We start from the raw sequence: 16463 nt of genomic DNA, 5'->3' as shown, positions 1-16463 counted from the left end.
CTCAGGCCAAAGTTTATCCATTGTGCGGTTGAGAGTGAATCAGTGGAAGAATATTTGAGAAGTTATGAAGACGTTTTCCTCTAGCAAGGAGGTTATGTTTTCTGTCCAATTTGTTTTTGTCAGTTTGTTTGTGTGTGGAGATCAGGCCACACCAGAAAGTGGCACAGTGGAGGTAATCTGTGTGCCTTTGAAAAATATTTGATTTTGTGAGTTTAGTGACTAACAGCATGCCTGACTGTTAGGATAGTAGTTGTTTCATTCAATTAAGATTTATTGAAGTGGGATAAAAAAAATTTGGCTGGTCAGGACAATGAATATACAGTCTTATTCTAAGGAATCTGGTTGTGGTTTGAGGTCCTGGTTAGGTAATGCTTAAGAGAAAACCCGGTCTTTATTTCTTTCCTTTTACTTTTTTCGGCAAAACGGTGGACTCATGTGGTGTCATCAGTCATAATTAACATAACCAGCAGGCTGTTGAAGTTACAGTTTGAGTTTAATCACGAGGTTGTAAGAAGCTTTTATTTAACAGTAAAATGTTGGCAGGTTAAGAAATTAAGCTGCCAGCCTCACAAAGCAAACATTTCAGTGTTGAATTAGTTCACTTGGCCTCTTTATAGAAAATAATGAATAGACCATATTAAAAGGGAAGACTGTCAGAAACCAAGAGGAACAAGTGACGGGACATGATGTGCGAAACATTTAAAAAACATTTCAACCCACAGATCTGATAATCCTTCAGCAAAAGACGTTTTCGGCATTTAAAGTAAATGGGGAAAGTTTTATCATATTGAAAATCTGTAAATAAACGGGGTTCAGATTGATCAGCCAATGTTTTGTTATCAGCTGATATCAGATAAACACATGAGATGGTTTCTCTGTGTGCTGTTAGCAGCCGATGAGCAGCAGAGTCCTGCTTTGTGTTTGGCCAACAGGGAGCTAACAGCTAACAGAGCTAATAGCTTACAGTTGAGTTAAACACACAGCAGGACTGAGAGTTTCTGTTCACAGTGTGATATAGTGAACTGGAATTTAATGTGAAAACACAACAAGTTCACAGTAAATACATGTAGTGAAGTGCTTCCGCTGAGTACAGTTTGGAGGTGGAAGTAGTTTGCAGACACTTTACATCAGCAAACTTTTGACCAAATTCCTGTCAGAGATGAAGGGAAACACAATAGAAGCAGCGAAGTAGTGATTTCAGGACACAGACTGAGAGGACTGAGACAGAAAAATTCTGTTTCCTGTGTATTTATTTTTTTCTTGATTTTTTTTTTTTTTTCATTTATTTTCAGCTTAAAGTCAACATTTCATCTGTTTTAAATAAATTTAAATACAAACAAAGTTTAATTAAATGTAGCAAAAGTATATACGATTTATTTCCTAGCATTTTTTATTCTGCCTCTAATAACAACCATAGCTGATAGTAAAGAAACAACATTTTGATCGGTGATTGGCTGATAATACTTCCACCACACTGTGATTGTCCCCAAAAATCCCGATGGGAGCACCCGTGTCTGTCAGCTTTGTTTGGGCAACACCCGAGGAATAAATACCGCTTATTGTCAAGTCACAGTTTCCAGCCTTCCCTAAAGCTTCTGTTGAAAATCTCTGGAGGTCACATGACCGTGATACAGTTGAGCAAACGAATTGAAGCAAAGGTCAGCAGTGCAGAGTCAGGAAGCTTGAGTTAAATCTGTTTCTCAACTGCATGACTCGCATGTCAAACATCTCAAGTTCAAAGTTCAGAGGTCACGCATGACGCTGTGAGTAAATGACATGCATTACATCTCTGAGATACCGGAGGACACTTAGAGACACGAGAGGCACCGGATTCAGTATTGCAGTGGGGTGTTTGGTTTCAGAGAACTGTGTTTGACTTGATCGCAGTATCTGTATTTCTTTAATACCACCTATTTAAAACAGTACGATATCTGTATTTGACCATCTTACCCCATTTTATGTGCCTAGGACTAAATTTTGTGCCCCGATATCAAAAGATGTGCTGAGTAGTGTTTTTGTATACTAGTTGGAACTTGGAACCCATCTTAAATTTAAAGGGAAAGTCCACTGATTTTAATTGTGTAAGTAAGAGATGAAACAGTATAGATGCTGCTCTTCCACTGATCTCCCTCTCTGGCCACATGCACTTTGTCAGAGGACTTCTGGGTTCAGCTCTGAATAATGAATGCAGAGATTAATGTGCTTATTTAGCCAGACGATTCTGATCTGTTTTACCCTGGCACTTCTTCTGACTTCACTTCTCTTGAGTTTCATTTTACATACTGTGATGAGTTCACCTTCCAGCTCCTTCAGAAATTCAAAGTAATTGTCAAATCTAGTCAAGAAATTTGGATTCTCAGACAGTTTCTGATGGTGTCTTTACCCAACCTGATCTTTTGTTGTTTAGGATTTTCTTTTTCTCTGTTTCTAGTCTCAGGAATGTGAAAAATTGTTGTACCCCAACATCAGCTGATGGAGAAACTCTGACATGTGAACACACTGCAGCTGAGGTCTGCTCCAGATATGCAGTAAAGCCGTTAGTGGGTGTTGTGCAAATGCAGAAAACACACAATAGAGAGACGCTATTAATGCAAAAAGGAGGTAAACAGCCCAACTTGCTTCAGACATTCATATTCACATGGTTCACACATAACATGGTTCATTTAAGTGTAGGTTTGTGGAACACTCAGTGGCACATATTTGGTACAGATCCAATGAAAATAAAGCAATAAAAGAAGATGAAATTTCATCATTAAATTTCATCTTTATCATTAACATATCTGTTTACAGACAAATAGGACTTGAAGACAAAATAAAAAAGTCACTCGGGATCAACTACAACCTTTAGATCTGGGAAAAGTCATTTAGCTAGTTTTGATGCTCTTCTCGTTCATTTTAGTTTATTCTATCTTAGCTGGTGCCCAAAACTGGTCAACGTTAAAACGGCAGGGAAACCCTGAAGGAGATTCGTGTTGTTTGCCCCACAGTTGAAAACCGAAAGAAATTTGATTTGCAATGAAGTAAAACAGTAAACAGCAGTGAATTCTCACATTTTAGAACCTGGAAAAAATAAAATGGGCTGGCTGTTGCTTGATAAATAACGTGAATGATTTTATTGATTCAGAAAATTGTCACAGATGCATTTCAGTCTAGCGATTGTTTAGTGAACTAATCAATAATATTTCATCATCAGTTTTATTCATCAACAATTTTGACAATGGAATAATCAGTTTTAAGCAAAACTGGCAAAAAATTACAAGCTTTGAGCGTCTCAGATGTTGGGATATGTTTCTTTTCTTAGGGTTTCGGGCTACTGAGCAGACAAAACAACACTTCCGAAGTTAACACCTAGTAATGTAATAACTTATAACTGATATATTTTTTTATATATATATTAAATGGAAAAACAATCAAAACAAGGAAACGAGCGATGAATAACTATCAGATTCAACAATGGAAATTATTTGCGTTTCAGTCAATTCACTAATCATTTCTGCTCCAGTTAGTTGTTGTAGCTTTTCCCAATTTCACTCCACTTGATTCGGAAGGTATGATCAAAAATTTAAATAAGAGTTCATTTAGGTGTGTAAGAGATTCATGTCGGATACGTGTGGTTCATTTTCCAGCTCCAGACGTTTCTAGTTTCTCATCTCTGTAATGAAAACCTGGTACTCTGCTGCTCTTGGTGTTGTTAGTGATGCTGTTTGCCAAAAGACTGTATTCCCATCTCTCTTAGTCTTTCTGGCCTCGTCCCTCAACGTGATCGTCCTTAAGGAGCTTACTGGGATTTGTTTTTGGTGTAAACATCTCGGCAAAGGTCCTGTGAGTCCGACTGTGATGACACTGCAGCCAAAGACAACAAGAGGGAAGATTTTAGATCCCTCAGATCTTCATTATCGTATTAAAGTTTAATTTGGCCTTCTAAGATGACCAAATACTACGTTCAAAGCTAAATGGGATCCAGGTTTTACTGGAATTACTGGTTACTTGATAACTGTCAGTTTGTGCTCTTTGACTGCGCTGATTTCTTTCTGTGATACCTGAACACTTTTGCTCCCAACTTAACTGGGGCCACAGAGTCATGGTGGTCAAAAACTGAGACTATTTACCAATCAGAATCATCTAAGATAAAACTCCTGCTTTCCTCTCCATTCACTGCTGTTTCCAGATGCTTTTTAGATGGTTCATGTAGGCAGAGCTGGTTGTAATGTCAGCCATCTTAATGTGTCTCTACAGAGTCTTCCGGCCCCGCCAAGGTGGTGAAAGCAGGGAACCCACCCAAAGCCAGACGAGGTGGAAAGGTAAGACAAAACAGCCTGAAATGCAATCGCTATAATGATACTCTAATGTGCATGCAGTCAGTAATACTGTTTTAAAATAACAAGTCTTTTTTTTTTCCCCTCTTGACCGTTGGTCTGATATATTTGCTGTATTTCACCATCTAGACTATTTTGGTAACTAAAGACACTCTAAATTGAGTTTTAATGCAGTTAAATACCAATATACTATGATTATAAATTGAGAAAGCAGCTTTTATTCTATGTAATTATAGACGACGAGACCAAGGCCAATTCAAACATCTTTGCTAGTTCAAACCTTCTTCCGAGCTCAGTGAAGGTGTGTGTGTTCACAGTGCTGGTAATTATCCATCCTGCCTCAAGCTGTGCAGCGGCCTCCCTTCACGTTTTTATTGGAATTCGGATGAGTTCCTGTTGAGCCACTGGTGAAGAAGATAAAGCAGGCAAACTCCCCCAGAGACTTCATTCCTGATTTCCTACCCTTTGATTGCAGACACTCTGCTGTTGTTCTCCAGGGTTGTTAGCCACACCTTTAACACAAACTTTTATGACAACTTTGCTTGAGCAGCAGAAACAAAAGACAGGAAATGGGAAAATCACAAGCAACATAGGACTAAAGGTAAAACAAGTAGAGGAGGTTGTTGGGTTGCTGACAGCAGGTATGTTTGAAAAACAATAATAATGAGAGAGTGTCTTTGTTATATTTGGGTTGACTTAAGTCCTCACAGTGGTACTGCCTTCTCCAAAGTTCTTTGTATACATGTGTAAAGAAAAATAAGTCATTTTTTCTACCTTGAAATAAAATGTTATACCCGTTTTTTCGTTTAACATATAACGGCTGTTTGTCTCCTTTTACTTAATGAAGAAAAAGTTAACACCAAGCCATGCTTCCATTGATGAAATCTGAGTTTGTTTTGGTGCTTAGTATAAGTAGTAATATCCACACTCATGGTGTGTGTGACACAGTCCTGCATTTAATAGTTTCTTGCGGATACTTTTCTCCTAGTTCAACTTTGTTTTTGTTATTATTGCTCAGGTTGGAGATTTCGGCGATGCCAACAGCTGGCCGACTCCAGGGGAGATTGCGACTAAAGACATGCAGGTAGGTGTTAACTCCATGAGAGTCTTGCACCGCTGAACTGCTTCATAGTTTCTGCAGTGGAGCCAAACGGATCTTCATACATGTACCCTTACATACATGTTCAGTAAATTATCCATATAATAATATATTTTATTCCACATTTACTCTAGCATTAGACTTGCATTTTTTGTGTCTCTGTCAGTTGTTCAGGACACAGAGTCTTTGCTGCAGCACATCCATAGATTTTTAGCTGCAGGGAGATGATACAGTGATATCATCTTAAACAACCAGACACCTTGACATTTGTTTAATGAATGCTTTCCATCAGTATAGTTACATTACAGAACATTATTTACTTGCACAAAACTAGAAATGCAAGCTCCTCACCTCCTCAACTCCTTTTGAGTTCAAAAAATGATTTAAATGACCCGTTTAAATCCCAGGAGACACTTCTGTGTGGGTCTTTGGGGGTTGGGGTGACCTTTATCTTGCGTACTTGTGTTATAGTTGGTGTTATAAAAGTGGCTTAGCACCTGAGTAGAAAATGTGTGTGAGTAGTGATTATGTGATTGAGAGAGTAACAGCGAGGGGCTGAAAAGTTTTGCTGTGAATGCATTACACACTGTCAACCATCAGCAGTGACTTGTCAGTCTGGTAGTAAATGTGTTAAATGTACACGTCAAGAAAAGTCCCCTCTGTTTCCCAACTGCTGGAAAAGTGGCCAGTTAGCAAGTGTCCCCACATAAGACTGCACGAATTGGTGTAAACAGAAGAAGGGAAAGAAATATTTTGATGTAAAAATATGAGATTTAAAAAAATATATATTTTAGCATATAATGGATAACTGAACAGTTAACCTAAAATCGAACGCATGATTAGAACTTAAGAAATATATTAAGCATGCAGGCATTTAGAGTTCTGTGATCAAAGTCAAACCAAAGTCAAATATCACGATACCGTTGAGTTTACACAAGGGTTGCCCCAATACCAGTAAACTTCGGTACAATGCCAGTATAGAGTGTGTAAGTCTCACGTTGTAATAGTCACCAGCCAGTCAGAAAGAGCAGCTCAGCTTGTGCTGCTTCACTTTGCTGTAGAGGAAGTATTTAGCTTTCAACGATGGGTATTTTAGTGGTTGTGGCTGTAATTACACGGTTAAACAGCACGTCCAGACACAGCAGTCGTCGCAGCAGTCGCTACCTCAACTGTGTGTCCTCAGTGCTGCTGCTCGTTTCTACTTTTTAAAGGATAGAGATCATCACAGCTGGGCCTCTTGGACAGTTTAGTCATTTCAGTAAATTGAGAAAATAATACAGAAATCTCTAAATATGTACAAGCTTTTCTTAGTCTCTAATTAATTGACTGAATTTTTTTGTCAAGCAAAAGAAGACATTTCAAAATTACACCTTTCAGAAATTGTGATGGCCGTTTTTTAATTTTGGTTTGGACATGTTGTTGACCAAACAGTCGGTTAGTGGAAAAAATAATCAGAAGATTTATTGGTAATAAAAATAATCAGTAGTTGCAGCCCTAATAAAGGTTAACCAATTATTGCAGACTGTTGGCTCCTCGTGGCTGGAGGCTCTCAGTTCCGATTTTCCTGAAATACCCATCACATACAAGCTCCAGTCCAGACCTGCTCAGCTCAGGTGTCCATAGTACCCTTCATCCTGCATATAACACACTGACCCCCTCCCCTACATTCCCCCGTCCCCCATGGCCCACAGGGGATGTGTCCAATTTGTCTCGCCTTACTGTAGCAACGGCAGTCAATCACCTCTTAGTGACGTTTTCTATTTCTGATCTCTGGGTGATGGTGTGTCACCGGAGAGCAACCCCCAGTTACCTCCCCTATTTAGGTAGCCAGGTCTGAGCGAACATGACTTGGACCCCGTGTCCTCAACCTGGAAAATGTGGGTCACATTAGCAGAGCCAGGAATAACCGGTGGGTCCGGTGGCAGAAATTGTAGGTGGGGAGGGGCGGAGTTTAGAGATGGTGTCCAAGGCCTGGGAAAGGATGTCCTTTTAGGGATTCCCTTCATTAAACCACTCCTGGATCGACGCTGCTGCTATTCTTGGGGGGAGGGCTGGAGTTCATGGCCCATCACGTAACTTTTAAAGCCGTAAATCAGTCACTGAATGCCGCAGACTCTACACACTGGGAAACAGACTCTGAAATTTGATGAAGGAGGAGTTTTTGATTGCAGGGTTGTGTCCTGTATGTTTCATAGTTTAAAATAAAAATGTCCACATTGAGAGCTCATTGACGACTCTGTTACTTGAATGAATTTACTTTTGTAGCTTTCTTTCTCCGGCACGTGGGTGCAGAAAGGACCATTTACGAGAGCAGAACTGACTTCAGTAGCAGGCTGGTGTGACAGAAGCCTTTAAAGGACCACAAACACTTTTTTATGTCTTTGTTGAGTAGGCAGCAGAAATTTAAGATGTGCAGCATATGTCAACACGTGACACATAAAGCCAAATAATGTTGTGCCGAAGCAGTTAATAACACATTATTTTGAAAGAATTAGAATAAGTTGGGTTCAGCTTCTCAAATGTGAGCATGCTTTGCTTTCCTCTGTTGCTTGACTTGAATACGCTTGGGTTCAAAATCAGTGTGACATTATCACCGCAGACTCTGGGATTCTGTTATTTTTATTATTTTGATCTCTTTCATTTGTCATATGCTGGTTGCACATGTGAGAATTTGTTGCTTTTCTTTAACATGATTGATTGTAAATTTAATACTTTGTAAATGTTGATCGGACCAAACAAAACATTTGGGGTGGGGGGGGCAGGTATTTCAATTCATTGAATAAATAAATGGAAACTCAGTCTATATTGAAAACAGTTGTTAGTTGTTACGCTACATTAAACGAGCCATCAGTTCATTGGGGAAAAAAACATTTCAGCTCAGTCAGAACTAATATGAGGCTTCTGCAGTCTCAGTCAGACTAATCGAGTGGGGAACTTCCAACATTGCATTGTGTGTGTGTGTGTGTATGTGTGTGAAGACATCACATGAGCTTCAACTTTAAAAAGAATTTTTGCTCAAAACGAGGAAGATTGTTATTCCTTGTATTTTACTTGTATTTTCAGTCATTCGGGGAAGAGATCAAGAGGAATGATAACAGTGATCCAATAAATATTAAAATAATCTAACTGTAACTAACTAGAGTCTAACTCTTTCGTAGCTATCTGTCATGACATTTTCTGTCTTTACAAACTTCTGCCTTTTTTAACAGAAATGTCTTTAGTGGCAGGGTGGTGGGTTTTAGTCAGCAAAGTGTTCACCACACAGTCCTCCAGAAAATCAAACCAGCTACACTCACTCCACCACCTGTTGTGTTATGGTAATGATAAACTAAACATAAAAATATGGTAAACAAACTATTTGTTTATCTGTTATCTCCCCCATTTTGTTTAGGGAAAAGATGCTCTGTGTTGTGTTGATTTCTTATGTTGGGTGACGGTTTAAACTGTAAGTGCCGCCAGTGTGCAAGTAACAGAAGCTTCACCTTCCTGTGGTGGTGGAAGAAGAATGAATCAGCATCTCTCTGATCTCAGCTTTGCTGTCGACATTTTTTCAGCAGCCGTTACACCACACATTTCCATTGATTCAGGAAGAGGCACTACACCCGTCACACCTGAGCTCATACGTCCACTTTAATGTTTGTTTCCTACCATTTCAAACTTATACAGTTCTCACTAAAAATAATTGCCTCTTATTCCTATCTGTGCAGAATCCAAGGCAAAACAAAAAGGTATGCCTGCCTTGATGTAATGGCACAGCAGTAGTCATTTAGCTCCTGAAATGAAATGGGATATACTTTATGAAACCCAGAGGGAGCTCAGTAGATGCAGCAGATGCTTTTTGTTATCCACAGCTTGTGCAGCATCCACTTGGTATTTTCGGTGTGTTTGATGCGTGCAGGAAGAAGCATAATGCCATCATGCTCAGGCAGTAGTTAAGTTTTCTTCACTCCATCATAACACAGAATGACCATATTGTAACTGCATGGAAGAAACTCACTGATGACTTTGTGAATTCATTTTGGGGCCTGAAAAAGTGCAGAGACACTGAAGTTCAATCCTCATGCTCAGATCCATTTTTGGCTGCGTACAAGTTCAACATTGTACACTTAATGTTGTGTACATGTCCTGTGTAGAGTATGAATGTGTGTGTCCACCTCGTTGTCTTCTCTAAACTGCTCTTCCCTCCCTCTGTTCAGATCGAGGCAGTGACACGGACCGTGTCCTGCCCGCCGACTGTCAGGCAGGTCAGAGACTCGTGGAGATCCACTGTAAGTTCAACATGCAGCGTATGAAACCTGCAGCCTGCCTACCTGCTTATGATATCTCTAACAAGTTGGACATCTAAAAACTCAACACCACACACACAAGAAAGAAAACTCATAATCAGTTAAATCCTACTCTTATTCAAATTGTGAGTTGAATTCTTCTCACTTTTTGTGTGCGGATACATTAAACTTACTCCATCCAGAAAATCGAAGCTACTGGGTTTAATGTTGATATTTTTGTATTGTGTCAATTCCACAAATTGCTGTATTTAATATTTGTGACCAAGTAACAACAAAGACTAAAGTAAATTGTCATGTTTAATTCATTTTGCTCTCAGTTTTACAGCAAACTGTGGAGTTGATAGTTTTTGCACACATACTCTAACACCACCCAGCTAAACTCCTGTTGGCGCTACATCTCATAAGTGTCTTTACTTGCTCCTAAGTACTCAATAGATATTGCACGTGGGTGTACAACTTCAAACAGAGATAAGAAAAATATGGTAGTCCGTATCCTCTGCTCCGGAAGAAAAATGCAGATGTGCTAAATTCTGTTTTTATTGGCCAAATGAGCTATTTAGCTGTAATTGGTCAGCTCAGCTGAATCATCTCCTGCACACTTAATACTGTGATCATCCAAAATTATTCAAAGGAGTATTTCATCTAGTTTAGTTCATCTGACACACTGTCAGAGAGAGAAAGAGGACTAAATGTCTGAGATAACACAAGAAAGCTCAAAATTTATTTCCACGTGATGTTATACCACTGTTGGAGCCACACAGTGTATTCAAGATATCCTTAAGCCTTTACCACAAGCCACAGTGTAACTTTCTTTGAAAAACTGAGGTGGTGTCGTATTTTTTTTTTTAAATACAAAATTTGTTCCAGTTTACTGCACTCCTTAATCTAAACAGACAAATAAGCCTGTTGGTATTTAACCTCAGCAGCATCAGCTTGCGTTAGCCACCTCTCTTTCGCTGGTGCAAATATGCATGTGAGAGCAACTTTCCAGACTGTCGAAAAAGTAATTATAGATTAAAAATCCCCGTAACACCAAGTAATGTACAAAGTGCTTAGATCAAACACTCAGCAAGTATTAACTTTGCCCCCCAGCTGTTTAAATGTTTAGCCTGATGGAACTGATGTGCCGTCACTTCATCGAAATAAATAAAAATTTATGTTTCCTGTTTTTGACTGCCACGATTGTGAGCAAATAAGAGAACTTAAATCAAAACCAACACTTATGATGTTCAGATGTGTTTTGGACAAAATGCATTTTATTTTCAGTTTGACTTTATCTTGTTGCACTTGGGAGGGTTCTGTCAACACTGCCTTATTCTCCCTTTGGCTGGTGTTTCATAAACCAGTTAATCTACATTTGCACTCAGTTCACGGCCTGCTGTAGTGTTTAAAGCTTCAAGCACATTACACCAGCTTCACACTGGATTCTGTTATCATCAGAAGCCCGACTTCATCTTCATCACTGTCTGTTCAGTATGTCGCCTGCTTCTTTCTTTTAAACTGGTCTGATAAACCAGGAAAGCCTGTGAAAGCATCAGTTTAAAATTATAGAAGATCATCTCCTCATGAAATTTCAGAGACGAATTCCCCGTCTTACAGTTTGGGGCAGAAGAGGTAACAACAAGGGGAAAAAAGGAAGTCGTTCACAGCCACAGTAACAATCAAACTAGCACTTCCTCCGTTTATTTTTAATTTTCACTCATGCCAACAACAGGATCAGATGAACATATAGCAAAAAAAAAACTTACAACATATGAGGAATTAGATCTTCTGTGCTTGTGCACTGTCAGACAAAAAATATGATTTAAAAATATGCAGCACAGTTCACTATTAAATAATGAAACCATTATATTGAGGTATTCATTAGTGAAAAGTCCGAGCCGGCGTCCACAATGCCCACTAATTAAGATTTTCACCCAGCAGGTTTTAAGCTGTTGCAACTTCTTGTCAAGGATGAGGTGGACACGAGAAGCCATCACTTTCACAGACTGATGAAGCAGCAGTGTTTTCCATATTTTAAATGGTTGTAACACAATACTAAACTTTAGCAAAAACAGTATTGGGTTCAATTAAGTGTTATAAAGTGTATAAATAAAATAATACAGGTTCTATTAAAGTGTAGTCTGGGCAGATCCTCCTTCACCTGTCAAATGGAAAGTATTAAAGCTCATTAAATATACAGCTCTAACCTGTTTTTTGTTCAGTCTCATCCCTGAAAACAAACCAAATGGTAAGGAGAAGAAGAATCAGAAGCACTACAGCCCGGCTGCTTAATTTTGTTGTCTAATCACAACATTTTCAAACTGTTTTATACCCTAATTCACACATCTGCAAGGTTTTCCGAATGTAACAGAACTGCTTATGCCTCTTTTAATCCTCTTTGATGTCTGGTGAAACTCTAACAGTGATGTTAAGAACTACAGTGCATGTTTGAAGAGCAGCATTTGAGTTCAGTGTGATTAGATTAGTATGTGATATGATGTCTTGAAGACTGATCACATCAAGGCTTGTGTGTGTGTGTGTGTGTGTGTGTGTGTGTGTGTGTGTGTGTGTGTGTGAAGCGAAGTGTGTCATATCTCCTGTTACTCGACTCGAGTCGAACGCTTTGCATGACTCCTATGCAAACCCCTGAGGAGTCTCAAATTTTGCAGATATGTGTGTTGCTGATAGGTGAGCTGCCGTCGCAGGCATGAATGGCTGACCTCTGTTTGATTTGAATGAAGTACGATATCGGCTCTGTGAGCAAAGATAACCAGCGAAGGCCATTTACGTTGTACCGTGTGTTCGCTCGGCTTAACCGGAGGACGGTGGTTGAAGTCATGTTGCTTCGCTTAAATCATTAAATCAATGAAATGAGATCAAGTCTGCTTTGTCCAGATCACTTCTATTGTGGCCCTGAGAGATGAATGGATAAAATGCGATTATTAACATAAAACCTTTAATATTACAAGTTGTCAGTTCCACAAACTAAAACGTTAGTTATGGTGTAGTTAAATCTCATGTTTTTTTCTCTCAAATCTACTTATTGGATTTATTTTTCATTGTTTTCATTACTCTTTTATGGTACATCTGTGGTTTCCAAAAAGTGTTGATGCTGCTAAATTAAAACAGAACTAAATAATTTGCAATGAAATTGTATTTACCATCAACAGTTTTACAAAGTGTTCCCGAGGCCTTGTCATAATTTCCTTTAGTGGTGAACCTCAACCCATCTTTGCATGTGAATGACTGAGCCTTTCATACCCAACCATATTACCAGTGACCCTGTTTACCTGTGGAGTCTTCCAGGTGTATTTTGAGCTTTCCATAACTTTCCCAGTCTTTTGTTGCCAGTGTTACAAGTTGTTTGAAATGTGTTGTTGGCATGAAACTCAGAATGAGTCTAGAATTACTGTGACATTGTTGTTGTAAAACGTTAAATATATTTCCTTTGGACTGTTTTTAAATTGGTTATATGTCAAAAGGACTAGCAAATGATCACCTTCTGTATTTTTCCCCTTGGTTTTGCAACTTTGGAATTGGGGTTGTAGGCTAACAATACACTCTTCAAACTCTTTGGATACCCAGAGCTCCTTGCTCACCACTTCAGCTTCTTCAGAAATCCCAAGCTTGACATAACTAGCATAGCTCTACAGTGTCTGATAGATATGTTGCAAAGTTAGGGTTGGACATCCATTGTTTTGGGTGGTCCAATCAAATTGTCTGTTGCCTGACTGTAATCTTTTGCATTTTTTTTAACACAAAGAAATCTGGCTTTAGAGGTCGGATTCCACTCTGCTAAATCAGAAAATGTGTGTGAATGTGTGAGCATATAACATTGTGCCTGTGACACTAATTTCAGCTAATTTCATGTTTCTTATAAACATGTTAGCCACAGTAGTTTGGTGCAAAGTTTCCCTGTAATTCTGAGCCTCCTTTGGTAGGCCTGATGGTTTCTCCAGCTCTTCTGTCTGAACCGTCTGAACCTGTTTCCTCTCCAGGGTCATAAGAAGACTACAACGATGACCAAGAAGGAGTCAAAGGAGAAGAGGGAGATCATCGAGGAGAGTAAGGAGAACCTGAAGGCCAAGTCGGACGATTCCGGAGAGGAGAAGAACGGCGATGACGACTCGCAGAAGAATGGACCGAAGAAAAAAGGTGAATATGGATTGGACACGTAGTAGAACTGAGCCGTTGTTGCTGTTATGAAGTCCTCCTAGTAGGTTTTTCCTGCTGTGACAAGTTAGAATGTCTGCTGTGCACCTAGATATGACTGCCTTTAACCAACAAATCAAAATTTGTAGATGAAAATGTCGACATGCTGTCAGTAAAACTAAGGTTGAAAAGGTGAAGTCCGTATATTTGCGTGGAGACAAATAGCTAATATTTAAACATACGATTCCCAACTTACTGCATTTTTTCCACAGAGGTATATTCACTCCAAACGTGGCTGTAATGTGAGTGCCAAACTGCCCACCTAAGGTGTTTTCGTGACTCCTTGAATACATGTTTTATTATAAATCAAATTATTACAGTGCAAACTAAATGGGAAAGGGCAACAAAGACTGAAGACAGTTATGTGGACTGGAGGCGGCTCCGTCAGGTTTAACCTGCAGACATGCTGTAGAAGTGATGAGCTCTTCATGTCTCTTCTCTGACTAAACTTCAATGAAGAGAACTTTCACAACTCTGATCTCAGCATCGAAGCCAAACACTAACAAAGCTTTGAATCTTCATTAATTACACAAACGATTGACAGTGTTGCTGCAGTACTGGTGACAGATGGACTTCAGACAGATCTGATATTTTGTTCTGCTGTTTGAGCAGCTCTTCAAACTAATTTCCCCACATTGCTTTTGTGAAAATATTAATCAATGTATAAGCTGTAGTCCTTAATTCTCTCTCCTCCATTCATTCATCTCCTGAGTCAGCACGTAGACACAGGGCCACGTCACTCAAAACTGGCTGTCGTTTACTCTCTCCCATTGCATTTGGTATCTGTCACACAGCCATGCAACATCAGCTACAGCCAGATGTTGCTATAAGCAGATCAGTGATGCACCCTGCTGGTCAGTGGAGGTACCGCTTGAGACTCCATACTTTTTCACCAATTTGAGCTTCAGCAGTCATGATCCCAGTTTTTCTTAACTGAAATGTAACACATCCAGTAACTAAATTCTGTGAAAATCACCTATCCATCCAGAGGTGTCTTTCTGTGCCAACAAAACATCTGGCTGGTAAACTTCTTTAGTGTACAGCTGAGAATCAAGCATCCTTGAATTTGGGTAGAAAATAAACAGTGTTTTTTGATAAAGGTTCACATTGTCCTGCTGATATATTTCCAGTTGAATATTTGGCTTCAAAAGTGAAAACCCATGATTATGTCAATGCTGACAAACTTCATTGCCTGTCCTTGTCGTTACAAATAGGAAACAAGCAGAAGTGGGTTCCCCTGATGATCGAGGTGAAGTCCGAGGGTCCCAGGGAGCGTTCGGCTTCCAGGAACAACAGCAGACAGAACGAAACCCCTCGTCTGCCACCCAACGCTAGGAACGACCTCAGAGGTCAGTCTGTGATGTTGACATTTGTTCAGGTCTCTTTCTGTAGGTGACAGAGGGGTGAATGTCTCAAAGATGCTAGCGAGAAAGTATCTCGAAATGGGTTTGAAATCCCACCTTTACTGTACCGGTTGTGTCTGCATCGCTGCATGTGCATTAGTTGATGTGTTGGTACGCATGGTTGAGACAGCATATATGACTCAACAGCAGGATGTGGAGAGATGTGTGTGTGCCTCTAATAGTCTGCTACTTCTGCTTTGACACCTTGGCTCTTTAAATATGTATAGTATAAATAACTTTCTTGTCTTCACTGAGAAATTAAATTGTGTTTTCTCATCTGAAAAAACATGTGATCTGTTTGTATGAGGAAGATTAACATTTTACAGCAACCTCTTTCTGTCCACTTCTACAGGCTGTTTGCAGTAGCTGACCGTTCATTTTTTTTTTCGTTTTTTCTTACACAACTTTGTTTGCACCAAAATCCGTTTGGTATCGGTTTCATTCTGCTAGTGTGGTCATGTGTTTGTGCTGACTGGAAGGTCATTGGTTTCCCTGCAGACTGGCACAGTCAAAAGTACGAGCGGGAGTGGCGCGACGATCACGACGAGGTGTCCAGCGTGAAGAGTGAGGGAGCGCCCTTCCGCGGAGGGTTCAGAGGTCGTGGACGTGGAAGAGGAAGAGGCCGGGGACGAGGCAGAGGTGGTGTAAGAGGTATGTGGGCAGAAATGACTTTAAAACACAAAAAATACAACATCACTACCAGTTTGTCCGACCTCAAGAAGTGCTTAAAAATAGAACCAGTCTCTTTTTTGATTTGTCTTCTGAAAAAATATTAGTGAGGATTTCTGCTGCCGGTGTGTCTGTCACCACCAGGAACCTTTTTAGTACTGCTGCAGTTACTTGGCTTTATAGCAGAGGTGCAAGAATGTGTCACATTAGCAGTTCACAGAGACACGCACATCAAACACGAACTAAAAATAACAGGATTTAAAAAGGCCCAAAGGTCAAATATGTTCAGTGGATGTTTTAGTCAACTCTAACCTGCAGACATGCTGTAGAAGTGATGAGCTCTTCATGTCTCTTCTCTGACTAAACATCAATGAAGAGAACTTTTCACAACTCTGATCTCAGCACTGAGGTTAACAAAATCAATCTAACAAAGCAAATCATCACTAAGCCTTTCAAAGTAAAGAGCTGATGTTGATAGAAAGAGGTAACATGTCGT

The 16463-nt window shown here is 39.6% G+C and overlaps 1 protein-coding gene across 5 annotated transcripts in view; it reads left to right on the top strand.

Annotated features, from left to right (window-relative positions):
- Window positions 1–16463, top strand: part of larp1 (La ribonucleoprotein 1, translational regulator) — a 45593-nt gene that overhangs the window by 15475 nt on the left and 13655 nt on the right. For 4 of the 5 annotated variants that reach the window (XM_046410658.1, XM_046410656.1, XM_046410657.1 and 1 more), the window contains exons 2-7: window positions 4237–4301; window positions 5335–5400; window positions 9612–9683; window positions 13682–13838; window positions 15110–15244; window positions 15797–15949. In XM_046410658.1, coding sequence (XP_046266614.1) covers window positions 4237–4301; window positions 5335–5400; window positions 9612–9683; window positions 13682–13838; window positions 15110–15244; window positions 15797–15949 — 648 coding nt within the window. The remainder of the gene's footprint in view (window positions 1–4236; window positions 4302–5334; window positions 5401–9611; window positions 9684–13681; window positions 13839–15109; window positions 15245–15796; window positions 15950–16463) is intronic. The other variant, XM_046410659.1, reaches the window with a different exon arrangement.

Source organism: Scatophagus argus, chromosome 14, assembly GCF_020382885.2.
Source record: "Scatophagus argus isolate fScaArg1 chromosome 14, fScaArg1.pri, whole genome shotgun sequence".
NCBI lineage: Eukaryota > Metazoa > Chordata > Actinopteri > Scatophagidae > Scatophagus > Scatophagus argus.
This window is presented reverse-complemented; position numbering and strand designations above follow the sequence as displayed.